This window comes from Drosophila willistoni (genome assembly GCF_018902025.1).
Source record: "Drosophila willistoni isolate 14030-0811.24 chromosome XR unlocalized genomic scaffold, UCI_dwil_1.1 Seg143, whole genome shotgun sequence".
Classification (NCBI taxonomy): Eukaryota; Metazoa; Arthropoda; class Insecta; order Diptera; family Drosophilidae; genus Drosophila; species Drosophila willistoni.
In genome coordinates this window covers 7,114,135-7,129,968 of record NW_025814056.1, presented here as the reverse complement: position 1 = coordinate 7,129,968, position 15,834 = coordinate 7,114,135, and the positions used below count along the sequence as shown (strand labels likewise).

Below are 15,834 nucleotides of genomic sequence, written 5' to 3'. Positions count from 1 at the left end.
TTTTGGAATACTTTGATATTTATTTCCATTTTTTGTCTGGCTTGAAAAGATGAACTTGATTTTGACTATTAGCTTAAGTTCCATTCCAATTATAAATTAAATTTGAATAAATTGAAGCTTTAAAATGTGATTTTTTTAATTTACACATTAAATCATTCTTCCATTCAGTAATCCTACCATATATGTATTTGACTAATCCGGCACTGCTGACCAGCCCGGGATTGAATTGTATTTTTAATACAATTTCTAACATTTAGAAATCGCTATTTATAACTCAGAACTATTGATAAATGATTGCAAAAATGCATTAACATCCCTCGAAATTGTGTTTGGATGAGTTCCGATGCGGTTGTCCCCATCCATTTTTGGGCCAAAATCATTTTGGGCCAACTCGAGGCCAAGCGGGCAACTGCCAACGATTGAAAAGTTAACACTCCCCGTACCACGGAACTTTGGGAGGGGGCACATGTCCTTCATGTCCATCCCCCACTCTCACTCCCACTTTCATTCGTATTGGTCAAATGGCTGTCGCTCTGAGCCGAATGCTTGGGCCATTGTGTTAACCCTTTTTGGCAGACCGCGATTGTGAAGCAATAAGACGAACAAAAAAACGAAAATTTCGCATGCGTTTTGTTTATTGCAATTTTTGCGCTGTGGTCGGCCAAATGGCCAAATGTTGCTTCTGTTTCTGTTGCTGTTGCAATTGTTGTTGCTAGAGAAATTCATAAAGGTTTGTGAATTGCTTTTTTTTTTGTTCTTTCTGTTGTATTGCATACTTTTTGGGGTCATTGGATGAAATTAGTTTGCGGCGGTTTCAAAATGAAAATGCGCAGATAAAAACGGCGAGAAAACAAAAAATTTCCTCAACTCAACTCAACTTAACTCATTTCCTTGGCTCATGACTTTCCTTCATTATGATTTTGTTTCCTCGTTTCGGTTTTTGTTGATTACTTTGCAGCCGTTGCACGTACAAAAATTAACCACAATATATATGAAATTATATTAACATTGAAGTCAGGCGGCAGCAACTTGGCGCATAAAAACTATGGCCCTACCTCAGGCCCACCATTCCCCACCATTTGCCTTTTTCTCAACTTTCTATAGTTGTTGTTTGTTGTTGTTGTTGTTGTTGTTGCTGTTGCCACTGCACATTAATATCCTGTGCGCATTCGTACGTGTTAATATGACTTTATGACTTCATATGTGTCCATATATACTATATATGTATGTATATATATTCCCTTTTCTCTGTTTTTTGTGTGTCGCCTTTCCTCTTTTTTCCAGCTTCACACTAAAAAGTTTTATTGTTAGTTACGCTTCTGGATGCTGTCGTTTCCATCATCAAAGCAACAATTTTTATTCAAAGTGTTGAAGATGCAGAAATTATTAAAATTTTGCCTTCCACCCGGACTCCCAGACTCCCGGACATCCCGGCACTTGCATATTGCAAACTACATCAGAGTGTGGGATACGTTATACTATAGTCGTATATCAGAAGGACTCGTACAGTCAAATAGAGAACATATTTCATATGTATGTATGTACGAGGGCTGCTATTTATATTTCGGGCATTGTTGATACTGGTGTCTATCATTAGTTAAACGTACAATGGTCTTAAAATACATTTGGTTTTCGTGGGAAATTTCTTAAAATCGTTTTCGTTAGATTATTTTTCACAACTTTTGACGGGGATTATCCCGACATAGATGTTAATTAACTTAGTTTTGGTTTGCAGAATTTGATTATGATCATCCGAAATCGGTTGGTAGCCGTGAATTGTTAGTTTACTATGGACATGGTACATACTGTCCGATATAGGCATCCTTCCACATTAGTTCCAATGGTACAAAAGATTTGTTAATGTTGTATAGTTTAGATCTTACCATTTCACTGTATAAAAAGGCTCTTATCGAGTGGAGTACTTCAGAAGACGTTTATCAAATTGTGACAAATGATGAATTAGGGATTTATGTAGCCGGAAACTAAAGAGCAAACGACCGTCTGGGTATTCTAAGATGAGATAAATCTAATAAAAGTTGCTCAAACACAAAGCATTTTGAAGCAGATGGTGGACTGTTTTTTCGGGAAAATAAGTCATGAGGCTATTGTTTCGCTAGACCACCGTAGGACTGACAATTCAGTTTGCCGGAAATCTTTAAAGAAATTCGTCGCCGAATTCATTCGCAATCATTACAAAACGAACTCTCACACATTTCGTAAAATTTTGTTTGAATTAATAAGTCATCCGCCTTAAAGTCCTGCCTAGGAACGCAATGACATCTTATTATTCTCTCACAACAAGCAATTAGAGAGTTCAAAAACCTATTTGGAGATTTCTTAAGAAAAGTGAAGCAACTGCTGTGACCTATGGAATATTTAAAAAAAAAAAAAGGAATTTTTATGTAAAAACTTTTTATATTTATTAGCCATTTGGAAAAGATATATGACAGCCCTCGTATGAAACTCTGGCAAGGTGGTTGAAGTCGAGAGCAAGAGAAGATCCAGGAGGTGTCAAAGGAGCAACAGGAGTCGGATGCAGTGAGCTGATGGATATGTGCAGTAGCTTGTGGACGTTTACAGATATTTAAAACCTTGAAGCAGGACATACTCAACAGTGGAATATAGAAAATCTGGTAGATTGGTAGATTATTGTATACATATTTAAGAGCCAATTCGGTGAAATCATTTTGGAATACTTTCAATTGCAATTTAAGTCAATTAAGATCATTTGACTTGGTCTAAAAGGAATCTTGGATTTCTGTTGTTGAGTTCATAATATTTACTGTCAATTTCATAAATAAGACAAGTCGTTTATCTTGAGGTTCAACTAAGCATTGAATTTGGTTGCTTTTAATTATCTTTAATGAGTTTTGTTTGAGGCATATGAATTATTCATTTGATTGCGCTTATAATTTTTGTGTGTGTAAAAATTCAAAATGTCGTGTTCAAGCGGCCATTTTGTGTATGGTATGCGCCATTTGTGCATATTTTAAGCACATTGATAATGTTGCCCATGGCATTTGAAATTTCAACTGGTTAACAATAAAAAGATTCCACATTAGCGGCAGTTTCATAGTCATATTCACGCCCCATTTTATGCCCATGCCTCAAAAAAGAGATGGAGATACTGATGGAGACAGGAGGGATCCTTCTTTCATTCATACATACATACATTCGTTTCGACATTCAGCGAGGCCACTTGAATGCTTATTGTACATTTTCAAACAACTCTATTACGAATATTTTTCATATTTTTGCTGCGCCAAGTGGGGCAACAACGAAAAAAAAAACGTTAACATTAAGAGCCATGGCTCTTTGGTGGTGCCGAAAAGGCTACCAAGGCTGCTGGAAAGAGAGACTCGGTTAGACTGAGGCTAAAAGCAAGCAATTCGCATGCGGCACGTTACATATTTGCAATAAAAAATGAAAACCGCTTTGCATGCAACTGAAGAGGACGAGGAGGAGGTGAAAAAAGGAGCTGCCACAGCGACTATCAGTAGAGGGGCAACAACGGGAAGATGAGGGAAGGGGTGGCAAGTAAGCAAAAAAGTAATAAATGTACGTGCCGCACTAAAATACAACAACATATACACACACACACACACACGAATATACATATGCATACACTTGGCGTGAATTTCGAGTCAAAAAGATGGCACTTCCGTTTCCGTTTGCAAGGCATTTCTCCTTCGACTTCTCCTGCTCCTGCTTCTTCGTGCGTCGTACACATCGTCGCACATGTCACGATCACAAGGCCTGCATGTAAATGCACCAATTCGAACGCGAGTGTACACACACACACACACACACACACACACACACACACACACACACACACACACACACACACACACACACACACACACACACACACACACACACACACACACACACACACACACACACACAGTTTTCACTCTACGTAATGCAATAAAAATAAACTACCATTTTCTTTGACTACTTTTGCAGCATCTCCATTTCATTTCGTTTCCCCCTTCCCAACCCCGCTTCACCCTTACCTTTTGTCCCCCATTTTGCAGTATTACTTTCTATTATGCGCATACTTTTTCTTTTCGTTTCGTTTCCATTTTGGCTTTTTCTTTTTTTTTTTTATTTTATTTCATTGTTATTTATTTTTTTTTTGGTTCCTTGTCATGGGGGTGCCTTTTGGGGGTTGGGGTGGGCGGGGGCAGGGGTGGATGGATGGTCGCAATGGTTTCGCACTCTACCACTCTCGTGTTTGAAGTAGCTTTGGATTGTATAAAAGTAACCATAGCTACCATAATTTAATGAAAACATAATCTGCATGCAGAAAAAAAGAAGAAAAAAAAAAACACACACACACACACACACACATTTAGACTCACACCAAGAACACGCAGCAAACGAGAGCTAAAACCCGCGACTCACAATATAAACGCTGAGACAGCAGATGGAGAAAGAGGAGCAGAAGGAGTACGAGAAGGTGGCAACAAGCAGCAATCCAAGATGCCAATGGGGGCATCCCACCCTTCCTTCCATCAGGTATCCCTCTAGATAAAATGCTGCACAACACAACGTTGTAGGAAAATTTTTATTCTTTTTTTTTTTTTTTGTTTTAATAAATGGCGACAGGTCGTCTGTTAAGAGCTTTTCGAGGCTTCTGTTCTTGGAGCACGAGTGATAAGTATTTCTCTTTGGCTTGATTGCATTTTCAATTGCAACCCCGCTGATTGACTGACTCTCTGCTATATCTGGCCAACGAAGTGATAGAGAAACTTGGGGAAGAGAGATAGGTAGGTAGATCGAAGGACCATTCATCATCCATCATAGAAAAAGCAAACTAATTTAAAATAAAATCGTTAATTTTTGCTTAATAAAAAGCCAAACCTCATGGTTTGGCTTCTTTGAATATGGCTTAAATGGGTTAATGAGGGTTTTTACAAAGTTATAGTTGAAATCTTTATCCTATTGTCCAAGGACTATGCCGATAGAAATTTTTTTTATAAAATATTTCTTCACTTTATTGCATTGTATCCATAAAATTGTGTTTCATCTTTTTTTTTTATTGGATTTCGATTCGTATTGTGCTCACACTTTTTCAACTTAGCTTGGTATATGCCAAAATAATCAAAAATGTCTTGTTGAATTTTAATATAATTTTCGGGGTAAATTTGCATTAGTTTTAAAATATTTAAGATTTTTTTCTCTAAACTTTGTAAATATTTACGTACATTATACCTATTCTGTTGTATAAGAAAAATAGAACTCTTTTCCATCAATTGTTTTTATATGTTTTAAAACATGTCAAAAAGTGTTTAAAATTGTATTTATTTCGAGATTATGTTTAAGAATCCCCCTAATACCTTTACAAATGGAAATCAAATCAATTTTTTGTTTTATAAATATTTAATAGTATTTCATGAAAATTCTAACCAAATGCGATTAAAATGTTCGGATATATAGTTGAATTTGAAAGGTCACGTTCATATCAGATAATGTTTATGGATAAGCCATTTGGCTCTGCGGAGGAAAGATCTAATATATTCCTTTAGAATACCTCTAATTTCTGAATAAAAAAGAATTTAGTATATTTAAATCTATGTATTTTTATATAAAATAATATTAAGCATTTCTCATTATAGAAATGTTCAAAAATTCATTTTGTTTTTGGGCTTGCAGGTGTATACAATCTCTAAGAAAATCAAATGTACTTATAAGTAATATACTTAGATCTTATTAAAACCCCTTTGCCTTATTATGCAGCTTAAATTGTTATTTTTTGAATTAGCGTTTATTTGTTGTATTTTTTTTTAAATAATTCGGACTTTTTACTACAGCTTTTTGAGTGAAATTTTTGTAATTTTAATTTTTTGTATTTTTTATTATAAAATTAGACTTCTTTTACTTAGTAGCTCAGCCCAGAAGACATACCAAAGTATCTGGTTTCGTTTTATTCAATTTTTTTCAATTTTTATATTTAATACTCTTTCAAATGGAAGGAGTATATTGATTTCATTGAGAATGATATTTTAAAAAGAACAAACATTTCTTGAACTATGGAACTGAATCGATGTTAGTACAAGGATTTTTGTTTGTTTAGTTTATTATTCAATTTTTTTTTGTCGAGTTTGCAAAGCTGAAGTGGATCTTAAAGCATTGAATGACTAATAAGTATAATCATTTGAACAAAAATAATCAAAATTAGGATAAGAAAATAAAATGCCAAATTAAAGACTTTAGTTAGTCAGTACTTAGAGCTTAAAATGAATCGAATTAGTTAGTGTATTCAAAGCAACGGCATGGACAATCAAATTTGGATTGGTCCTATGGTTTTTATATTCGCGTACGCCCAACGAACAACAATAACTTGAGCAGCGACTTGAGTAGCTCGCAGAAAAGTTTCCTAGACAACTCCTTCAGTTCTGTGCTGCTTCTATTGCTCGTGGTGGTGTGCTCGCAGTTTTCCATGCAAACAGGAACAACAAAAAAAAAAGAAGAAAAAATCAAGAACAAAAACATAGAAAGGGAGGGCCAAAGTCGAAGGACTGCTTGCTAAATATCCTTTAGCCTTTGGGAAATCAGTAAAGCGAAAAGGACCACTTGTGAATACGCTTTGATGCGCACGGCTTTGTGCGTGAGTGTGACTGCCATGGCATAGTGGGGGGAAGGATGGGTGCAGGGGTGGCAGCTATTTGGAGGTTGGTGGGGCTATCCAGAGGAAGGTACTCCTCGCGGTAGTGCCATAGCATGGCTTTTTTTTTCTTCCTTTCTTCTTTCTTTTCATTTTCATTTTTGTGCTGCTCCTACTGTTGCTGCTTGATATTTATTTATTTTGACTTGGTTTCATCATACTCTTGCCAAAGAAGAGTATCTACATCCATATGTGCATATATTTATTTAACTAACTCTTGCTTATGCTAAAGGATTTACCTTTATATGTGGTTGCTATTTGACCACAAATTAGCTTTTTATGTTCCCAGCTTGTGATATTTTTAGTATAACAGGTCAAGAAACACAAATTATGTTAAGTTGAATCAAAGCAGGATGTTAAAATGAATGCAATATTTCCATCTTGGATAATGATCCTAAAAAAGAAGATGGGAGATCAGTGGATAAGAAAAGTAATGACTTATCTACAGGATATATAAAATTTATTTTTTTTTTGTTTGTTTCTTCTAGTATATTGCCCACACCTTGGAGGGCAAACGTTGTCCTTTTTACATCCTTAAATTCACCACTAAGCGATAGTGCCTAAAAGTAGGCAGCATTTTTTTGACATACCCATATTGTCCAAGTAATTGGCAAAAATATTTTCCTAATCAATTTTTGTTTTAATAAATTGCTTACTTTTTAAAATTAGATCAAATATAATAGTTAGATAAGGCCTTTTAGCAAGGGTATACCAAAATCGGTTAGACTATAGTTAGAAGCAGACTCTTTGGCTTTTTGACTCTGCTGCTGCTGTTGCTGCTGGTTTTGTTGGCTAGAAGTATTTTGTGAGTAGCGTAAAATACGTTCGCGAAATGTAATAAAAACATTTTTTTCCATCAGGCAGGCAAACATCTTATTTCGTTCCACTGCAACCGATTTTCTAGTACCAACTTCTTGCTTTGTGCTACTGAAGTCACAGTTGATGTTGTTGTTGTTGTTACTGTTGCTGCTTCTACTGCTGTTGCGAAAGTATCTAAAAGATATTTTTTAATACATGCACGCGACTTTGAGTATGCCAAACACCCACATCCATACACCCATATACCCAAATACCCATACACCCATACACGCACACACACATACACCAAACTGTTGCCAACCATTTGATGTTGGTTTTTTTTTTTGTTGTTGTTGTTGTTGCTTTTATTGGCAGCATATAATGAAAAACATTCCAGTCATATGCAAAAATATGCAATGCATTTTCGCTTTTCTCCTCCATTTTTGTATTTTTTGAATTTTTTTTTATATAAGATTTTGTATTTACTCAAATTACTCAGCAGCAGCAACAGTAACAGCTAAAATATTTCCCTTTAAATATTTTTGTAACAAAATTTGCATATTAAACGCTTTGCTCATTTGCATTTTGACTTTGAGTCACGGCAACACCTTGAATGGTCTCACACACACACACATACTTATACTATAAAGGCAATACGTCTAGGTTCCAGATGCAGCAGCAGCAGCAACCGCAAAAGGAGCTACAAAAGACATTCATTGTCTTGAACTACGCCCTTTTGATGTCGAATATATCAACTGGTTTTCGTTTCGCTTGCCAAAGTGCCAAGTGTCATAGTTGGGCTTTTCAATTTGCCAGTTGCCAGTTTTGCAATTCTAATTTTCCAAAATGTGTGTGTGTGTGTGTGTGCTAAAAGGCAAATCCCTAAAAAAAAAGACAAAACAATCAAAATTCATGATTGAAGTTTTCTTAGATAGCCAAACTTGACAAGCAATTATGTATGTATATGTCCCTTTTCCAAATCAGTTACACCTACCATGAAAAGGATAGAGTCAAATGACTAGGATGGAGAGAATTTCGGATTCAATTCAGCCCACTGGTAGATCAAGGTCTGTGATATGACTGGGAAGTTTGAACCCTAAAAAAATGCAACGAGCAGTTTTAAAATTCGCAAAATTTTGAAATGTCGAAGCAAATATTTTTCATATACAATTTGGGGCACATGAAAATTTATAAATTTATAAAAACAATAAATACTTATGAATACTTATTTTAAGGGACAAGGTTTCCCCAATCCGTAGCAGTAGATCAGCCAATGATGAAGGCATCCCTTCATTTTGGGTATCGGATTGTTATCACTTTTTTCCCCCTGAAACTTCGTACAGTGTGTTTCTTTTTAATCATGAACTAAGGAATCAATGATATGAGTTTTGATTTCAAAATTGCAAAAGTTAATTAAGTCAATTTTTTCTTTACTTGCAACCACCCGCTGCCCGCGTCTCTTATAATGCTTGGTCACAAACAAAAGTGGCAATTTTTAAGCCCATTGAAAACTCATTAGATGCTCGTTTTAGTTTGGTTGGAAAGGGAGGAAAACACATACAAATTTGAAGTAATAATGTGGTGATCAGCGGCCAAGCGCTAGCGGCTGGCGGCTGGTTGGTTGATTGGAAAGAAAATTTTCCAATTTAATGCCAAAGAAATTGTTAGAGAGGCAGACGGTAAGCCAATTACAACAGTTGAGTTCAGTTTAGAGGCAGCAAAAACCAATCTCAATCTATGGCATATCAAGTAGACAAATATGGACTATGGCCATGTGTAAGTATCTACTTGTCTATCGACATTTGTTTGGGTGGGTGGATGGTGTGTGTGTGTGTGTGTGTGTGTATGTGAGTTGCCTCTATTTGGTATTCAAAAACTGTGCGTCTGTGCGATTTGACGCATATTTGCCAAACACACACACACACGCACACGCATACATACATACATATGTATACTTAAGCAGATATGAGATACATTTGAGGCGCCGCAGCATGTGCTCAAAAGTGAAATGCACAATTGCTTCATTTCGTAAAAGGCTTTTATTAAACCAGAAACAGAACCCAAGCTCGATCCCAAACCCAAACCTAAGCCCGAACCAGAACCAGAACCAGAATCAGAAAGAGAAATAGAAACAGTTGAGCTAAAACCAAAGCAAAAGCTGTAGGTCGATAAAGCCGTCTAAAGGTATGGGTTGGAATGTGGTTAACTGGCAAAAGGCAATCGAAGTCTATATATGTGTGTGTGCTCTCTCTTTCTCTCTCTCTCTGTGCATTTGTGTGTGTTTGTGTAGTTATGGTAAATATTCATATTTGTAGCGTGTGCGCAATGTGTTGAAATTAGCATTTATGAATTTTGTGCCAAATGTCGAACCAACTTCTAACCAAACGATGACGACGACGACAACAGGAGCAGAAGTAGAAGCAAAGGCTGGAGCAGCCAAAGCAGCAACACCCAACAGCCAACACTAGTGGCAACAGCAGTAGCAGTAGCAGTTGCTGTGGCACGTATGTACATCTACAACTACATCAAATGACTTGGCCCACTCATTTACCCTAGGCTCTTTCTACTCTCTACTCTCTACTCTTGACTGGATTATGCGAGAGATTCTTGGTTATGGCTTTTGCGGCTTTTTTGGGGGGCAACGGCTCACTTTTAGTCATCATTGGGCGCCCTTCCATTTGCATTTAGATTGCCAACTTCAACTCCAGTACACTAGTCTTGCCCACCCAACCCATCTGGCCTGTGTATGTGTGTGTGGTGTGTGCGGTGTGTGTGTCTGTGTGTGTTGAGGCCTTTGAACTACTACTAAAAGTTGAGAGTTGGTGGTGGTGGTGGTCCAGGGACAAGTGACATCTGTTTTTGATGTTTTGCCTGCCTGCCTGCCTGGCTTTCTGACAATTTGTATACTTCTTGCGGTTACACTTGCTCCAGGATATAGTTCATGTTATGGACTTCGATTTACATAATTACAAGTATACAATTTTTGACCAAAAAACTTTTTTTTGTTCGTAACATTTGCTGTTTCACTTACAGCAACAAGCAGAAACAGAGAACGAACAAAACTTTCATCTATATTCATACTTACAGATTGCGTAGCTATTTGCAATAATTGAGAACACATTTGCATAAACTAATCAACTTTCTTAACAATTTTGAAAACTAAAAAATGTAATTGAAAAAATGACTTAATAAATGATTTTTGGGCTTAACTTAATAACACCTTTGTTCCCATGAAATGTGTAGCCCGTCAAATATTTTTGCCAATTTTTCTCACAAAATTTGTAACATTTTATTGCCAACCACTTAAGCACTTTGTCTTTTATGTTTATTATTTCGATCGGCGTGGTGTTGCCTTTACAAAAATAAAACAATAATGATTGGCATTTTGTGAAAAATGTTGCATTGTTTATACAACAGAATGGGCTACTTTTCGTTTTACACAGAATTTTTGGGAAACTGTCAATTTTATATGGATTTGGATTGCTTTTATGATTTCGATTTTATTGAGAGAGACACACACACACACACACACAATTTAAGGGAGCAAAAGGAAAGAGAAGTATTCAATGGTTTTTAGATTTTTATGGCATTACGAGCTGGATATAATATTAAAACACAATTTTTGTCAACAATTTTTCTCAAATACTAATACAATTTTAAAAGCCTCTTATTGGGTTTGTCGGTGCATAAAAATCAATGACCGATTTGTAAGTCTTTGACAAAAACAAAATTGTTGTTTGATTTGCATAAAAAAAGGGATTTACAGTGAGATTTAAAAAAACGTTTTCATATTTAACAATGCAAAAGGAATTGTATGAAACAATTAAGGATACTTGATTTCATATATGATTACTATTTAATAATTTATAAGATGTCTAATAAGTTCGATTATTTAACCCATGTGTTTTGTCAGAACTTTAACGACATTGAACATGATTTCCATATATTTTGACCTATAGATTCAGGTAACTTCCTAAAATTGAATTCTTTCTCGAAAAGGAATATGCATATCCAAGATTTTAATGCCATTTTCAAATGAGATATAAGTTTTAGAAAAACCAAAATACAGTCTAAGGAAAACAATACGCAAATCTGGGTTTCCAACTTATACTTAAGGATTACTTTCCAATAAGAAATTGTGATACACATATGAGTTTTGAAAATCGAAAATTTATACTTAAAGATTACTTTCCAATAAGATAATGTAATACACATATGAGTTTTAAAAACCGAGAATTTACGAAATTACATATTCACAAAGTTAGGGTTATTTGAGATATTTTTTAAAAGTCTTTGATGATACCACCTATTTTCCTTAGACTGTATTTTGGTCAATTTCTCACCGATTTTAAAAAGTTATATCTCATTTGAAAATGGCACTCAAATCTTGGATATTTAAAAAAAATTAATGTCAACCCGATTTTTAAAAAAATTCATGACTTTTTGCGAAAATTTGTAAGCATTTTAATTGTCGAGAGTTAGGTTCTGATTGATTTATGTTCTAACTTGAAAATAAAGACAGAAAATTCTTCAAATACCTAAAAAAAGTGAAACAAATGAAAGCTTCATAAAATTAAAGTTTTTATACCCTTGCAAAAAGGGTATATTAATTTTGGTCAGAAGTGTGCAACGCATAGAAGGAAGCATCACCGACCATATAAAGTATATATTTTCTTGATCAGCATGACGAGACGAGTTCATATAGCCATGTCCGTCCGTCCGTCCGTCCGTCCGTTGAAAGTTTGCATGTAGGCTTGTATATACTGCAGGGGTTGTATATCTCGGATTCAGCCGGATCGGACCACTATATCATATAGCTCCCATACAAACCGCAAAGTCACGAACAGTGACTTTTCTCAATAACTTTGTTATTTTCTAAACTATTGTCATGAAATTTAATATTTGTGAGATTATTAAACATATAAACGACTATGCCAAATTTGATAAAGATCGGGTGACTATATCATATAGCTCCCATACCAACGATCGGGGGAAAACAGTGAGTTTGAAAATTCACTTGGCAACGTTTCGGTAGTAAAGCAACGTCCATAAATTATTATTATATTTTATTATTTTTCTATTACGATAAACTATTTGACCGTTGCCAATCAGAATAATCGGTAGGCAAACGAGTCTGCCGTAATCGTAACTTTTTTTTAACATTGCAAAATATAAATTCGATAAAATAAAAAAATATAAAAGTCATCTAATCGCGAAACTCGAATACGATCGTCCAAAAACATAGTTTAAGGCAGTTGAATCTCTCCTTGATGATATCCGCACTGTCCGCATCCATCCAGATGTCAACCTGTTCATTGGGGCAAATATTTGTGACTGTAGGGGGTACATATTCCCGGCTCACGACAGCCCACTTCTCCGTCTTTATATCAGAGTTCTGCTCTTCGAGGAGCGTGAAAATTCGCAGCAAACAAGTCTCTACCTTTGGCCAAGTAACTCTGGCCGCTGTCAAGTGCAGGAAGTCTATAAAACCAGCGGCCTCATAGAGCCCTATAGAACACACGCTGCTCGCCACCCATTCCCTGGTCTCTTCGTTGGCCGCTGCGATGTACAGCCGGCCATGGTATTCAGCGACCGGAGTGACATCATTGAAATCTAAGCTCCGAACGTCTCCGAAACGCAAAAGTATATCAAAGAACCCTTCGAACAGATCGGAAAAGTTCTTTGCGCATGAAGAAACTACCACAATAAACGGCCTCTTCTCTGGCAGGATGTTCATGTATGGCGGGTGCTGACCAGTTGTAACATCCGGTTCCATTTCCATTTCAGATTCAACTTTAACTTCGATACTTGAGTCTGACACCGAATTATCGACTAGTGGAAGCGCGATATCCTCGGCCTCAAGAGAAAATCGTATCAAGCACACAAAATTGTTGCCTTCATAGCAAGACACAATCGGCTTAATTTGTTCGTTGTTGCCTAGACCAGCAAATTCTGTTAAAAGAACTGAATCGGCCAACGTTACATCAGAAGTACAAATCTCCAATGGTTCCTGAATATTGAGAAGACTCTGCAGCTCTCTCTTAAGTTCGTATATACTAGCTGAGATCGGGAGCTTCATAACCAATTGCTGGAAAAGAACACTTGGTCACGATTATGAAAAGTAATATCCTCACGTTTACTAACCTCTCCGGATTCCATGATCAATTGAACAGTCAACATATTTTCACTTTTTCTCTTTTTTAATATTCAGAATTAAAACAGTTTTTGTTTTATTTTTGATGTTGACTGTATGAGTTTACGAAGTAGAATGATTGAAGTACTGTACCCCCTTGACCAGGTCGAATTTTACAAACATCCCAGGCCTTCTTGGATCTCAAAAATATGTGAATTGCTTCCGACTAGCCGAAAGTTCTAGATACTTTCGAAAATAAGCTGAGCAGTAAGCAATTGTCAAATATTTCTGTCTCTTTTTATACCCTTGCAAATAGGGTATATTAATTTTGGTCAGAAGTGTGCAACGCATAGAAGGAAGCATCACCGACCATATAAAGTATATATTTTCTTGATCAGCATGACGAGACGAGTTCATATAGCCATGTCCGTCCGTCCGTCCGTTGAAAGTTTGCATGTAGGCTTGTATATACTGCAGGGGTTGTATATCTCGGATTCAACCGGATCGGACCACTATATCATATAGCTCCCATACAAACCGCAAAGTCACGAACAGTGACTTTTCTCAATAACTTCGTTATTTTCTGAGCTATTGTCGTGAAATTTAATATTAGTGAGTTTATAATACATATAAACGACTATGCCGAATTTGATAAATATCGGGTTACTATTATATATTATATTATATATAGCTCCCATAGGAACGATCGGTGGAAAACAGTGACTTTGATCAATATCTTCGTTATTTCCAATGCTAAAATTGTTGGCCGTTCTTTCGCAAGCATTAGCGTTTTTAGAAAAAATGTTTTTTCACTTTGATGGCTATAGGTAAGGAAAAAGATACCAAAAAAGTTGTAAGGGTATACAAACTTTGACGCGGTCGAAGTTAGCCCCGGCCCTCTGGGTTTTTGAATATGTTGCTATTTATATTAATTTTTTGTCTGCCTTGAAAAAAAAACTTCATTATTAGCTTAATTTACATTGCAGTTAAATAATGAATTTAAAAGTTTTAAAATGAGATATCACAGACCCCTATAAATAGGTTTTTCCTTTTTGAAACGACAATTATAAAAAATTTAATAGATAAATTAATGTAGTTTTAATTTTTTTTTTGGTTTCTGACTTTCACTTAAGCAGTGTGTTATATCTCTATAAAGTTTAAGTCATTTTTTCGTGGTTAAGCAAAAGAAAATTATGATTTCGTGTCGACAAGATAATGTAGATTAAAATTGGATAAATATTGAATGAGTTGTGCATTGCTGAAAACACGAAATGGTACATAAATACATACACTTAAAATATACACCTAGGATGCTTAAAAAGGGTAACCAAGGAAGGGTTAAATAAAGTAGGTATGTAATCTTTAAATAATAATAAGTACAAGCAAATTTAGTTTTAGAACATAGTCTTTGAATACTATTGTGCCTTTTCTTTAGATTTTTTATAATATTGAATCGCTTTTTGATTGTCTTTGTGTCCCTTTTGCATTTTTTGCTGTGTGTGCATTTCAATGATGTCCACTGACTACAGATAGAATGGTAATTAATTACGTCATTTACACATTAACGAGCGGAATCAGATCGTTGAGCAAAGAGCAGGACAATCGCCGGCCAAGTGTATGTCTATGGTGGCTCTCAAGGACGTATGGACATTTGGGCAAACAACCAACTTGCGGTGCTCTTTTTTTTTTTATCCATCATTTGCTTCACCATTCAGCAATCATCGGTGTGTTTTTTTGCTCCTCTCTCCTTTTTTTCTTTTGGTTTTTTTCTCGCCGCGCACTTGTTTGTCCTTTGTCAGAGCGTTTGATTAATGGGTTGGACGGACAGACGGACTGACTCCGGCTCGAGCTCAGGCAGATCGTGCATTGTTTTTTAACAGCGTGTTTCAGAAATGACTTACATGCTCCTCATACCCGTCAGGGGTGCGCATTGGTCTCAACAGAATCCAATGTTACTGTTCTTGTGGTGGTGGTGATGAGCTGAGTTGAGCCGAGTCGAGTCGAGTTGAGCTGGGGTAGTGGCACTAGATTGTTTGGTTGGGTTGGGATGGGTTGGTGGTAGTTTGCCTGGTGGTGTGGCCCTTTTGTTTAACTACTATTTCTTTACTTGAAGCGACCACGACCAACCCGTATTGGTGTACCGTGCTGCAATTGGGGTATAATCTGGTTAGCAGCGCTAAACTGATGATGACGCCACCCAAAAACAAAAGGAAGTGTGAGTCTACGACGA

General features: G+C 36.2%; 1 protein-coding gene across 1 annotated transcript; it reads right to left on the bottom strand.

The window, feature by feature from the left end:
• Nucleotides 1-12,520: 12,520 nt before the first annotated feature.
• On the bottom strand, nucleotides 12,521-13,696 carry LOC111518996. Its single transcript, XM_023177500.2, has 2 exons — nucleotides 13,616-13,696; nucleotides 12,521-13,559 (listed from the first exon to the last, which is right to left on the bottom strand). The coding sequence occupies exons 1-2, from the start codon at nucleotides 13,649-13,651 to the stop codon at nucleotides 12,678-12,680; spliced, it is 918 nt and encodes a 305-aa protein (XP_023033268.2). The 5' UTR covers nucleotides 13,652-13,696; the 3' UTR covers nucleotides 12,521-12,677.
• Between the last annotated feature and the right edge of the window lie 2,138 nt (nucleotides 13,697-15,834).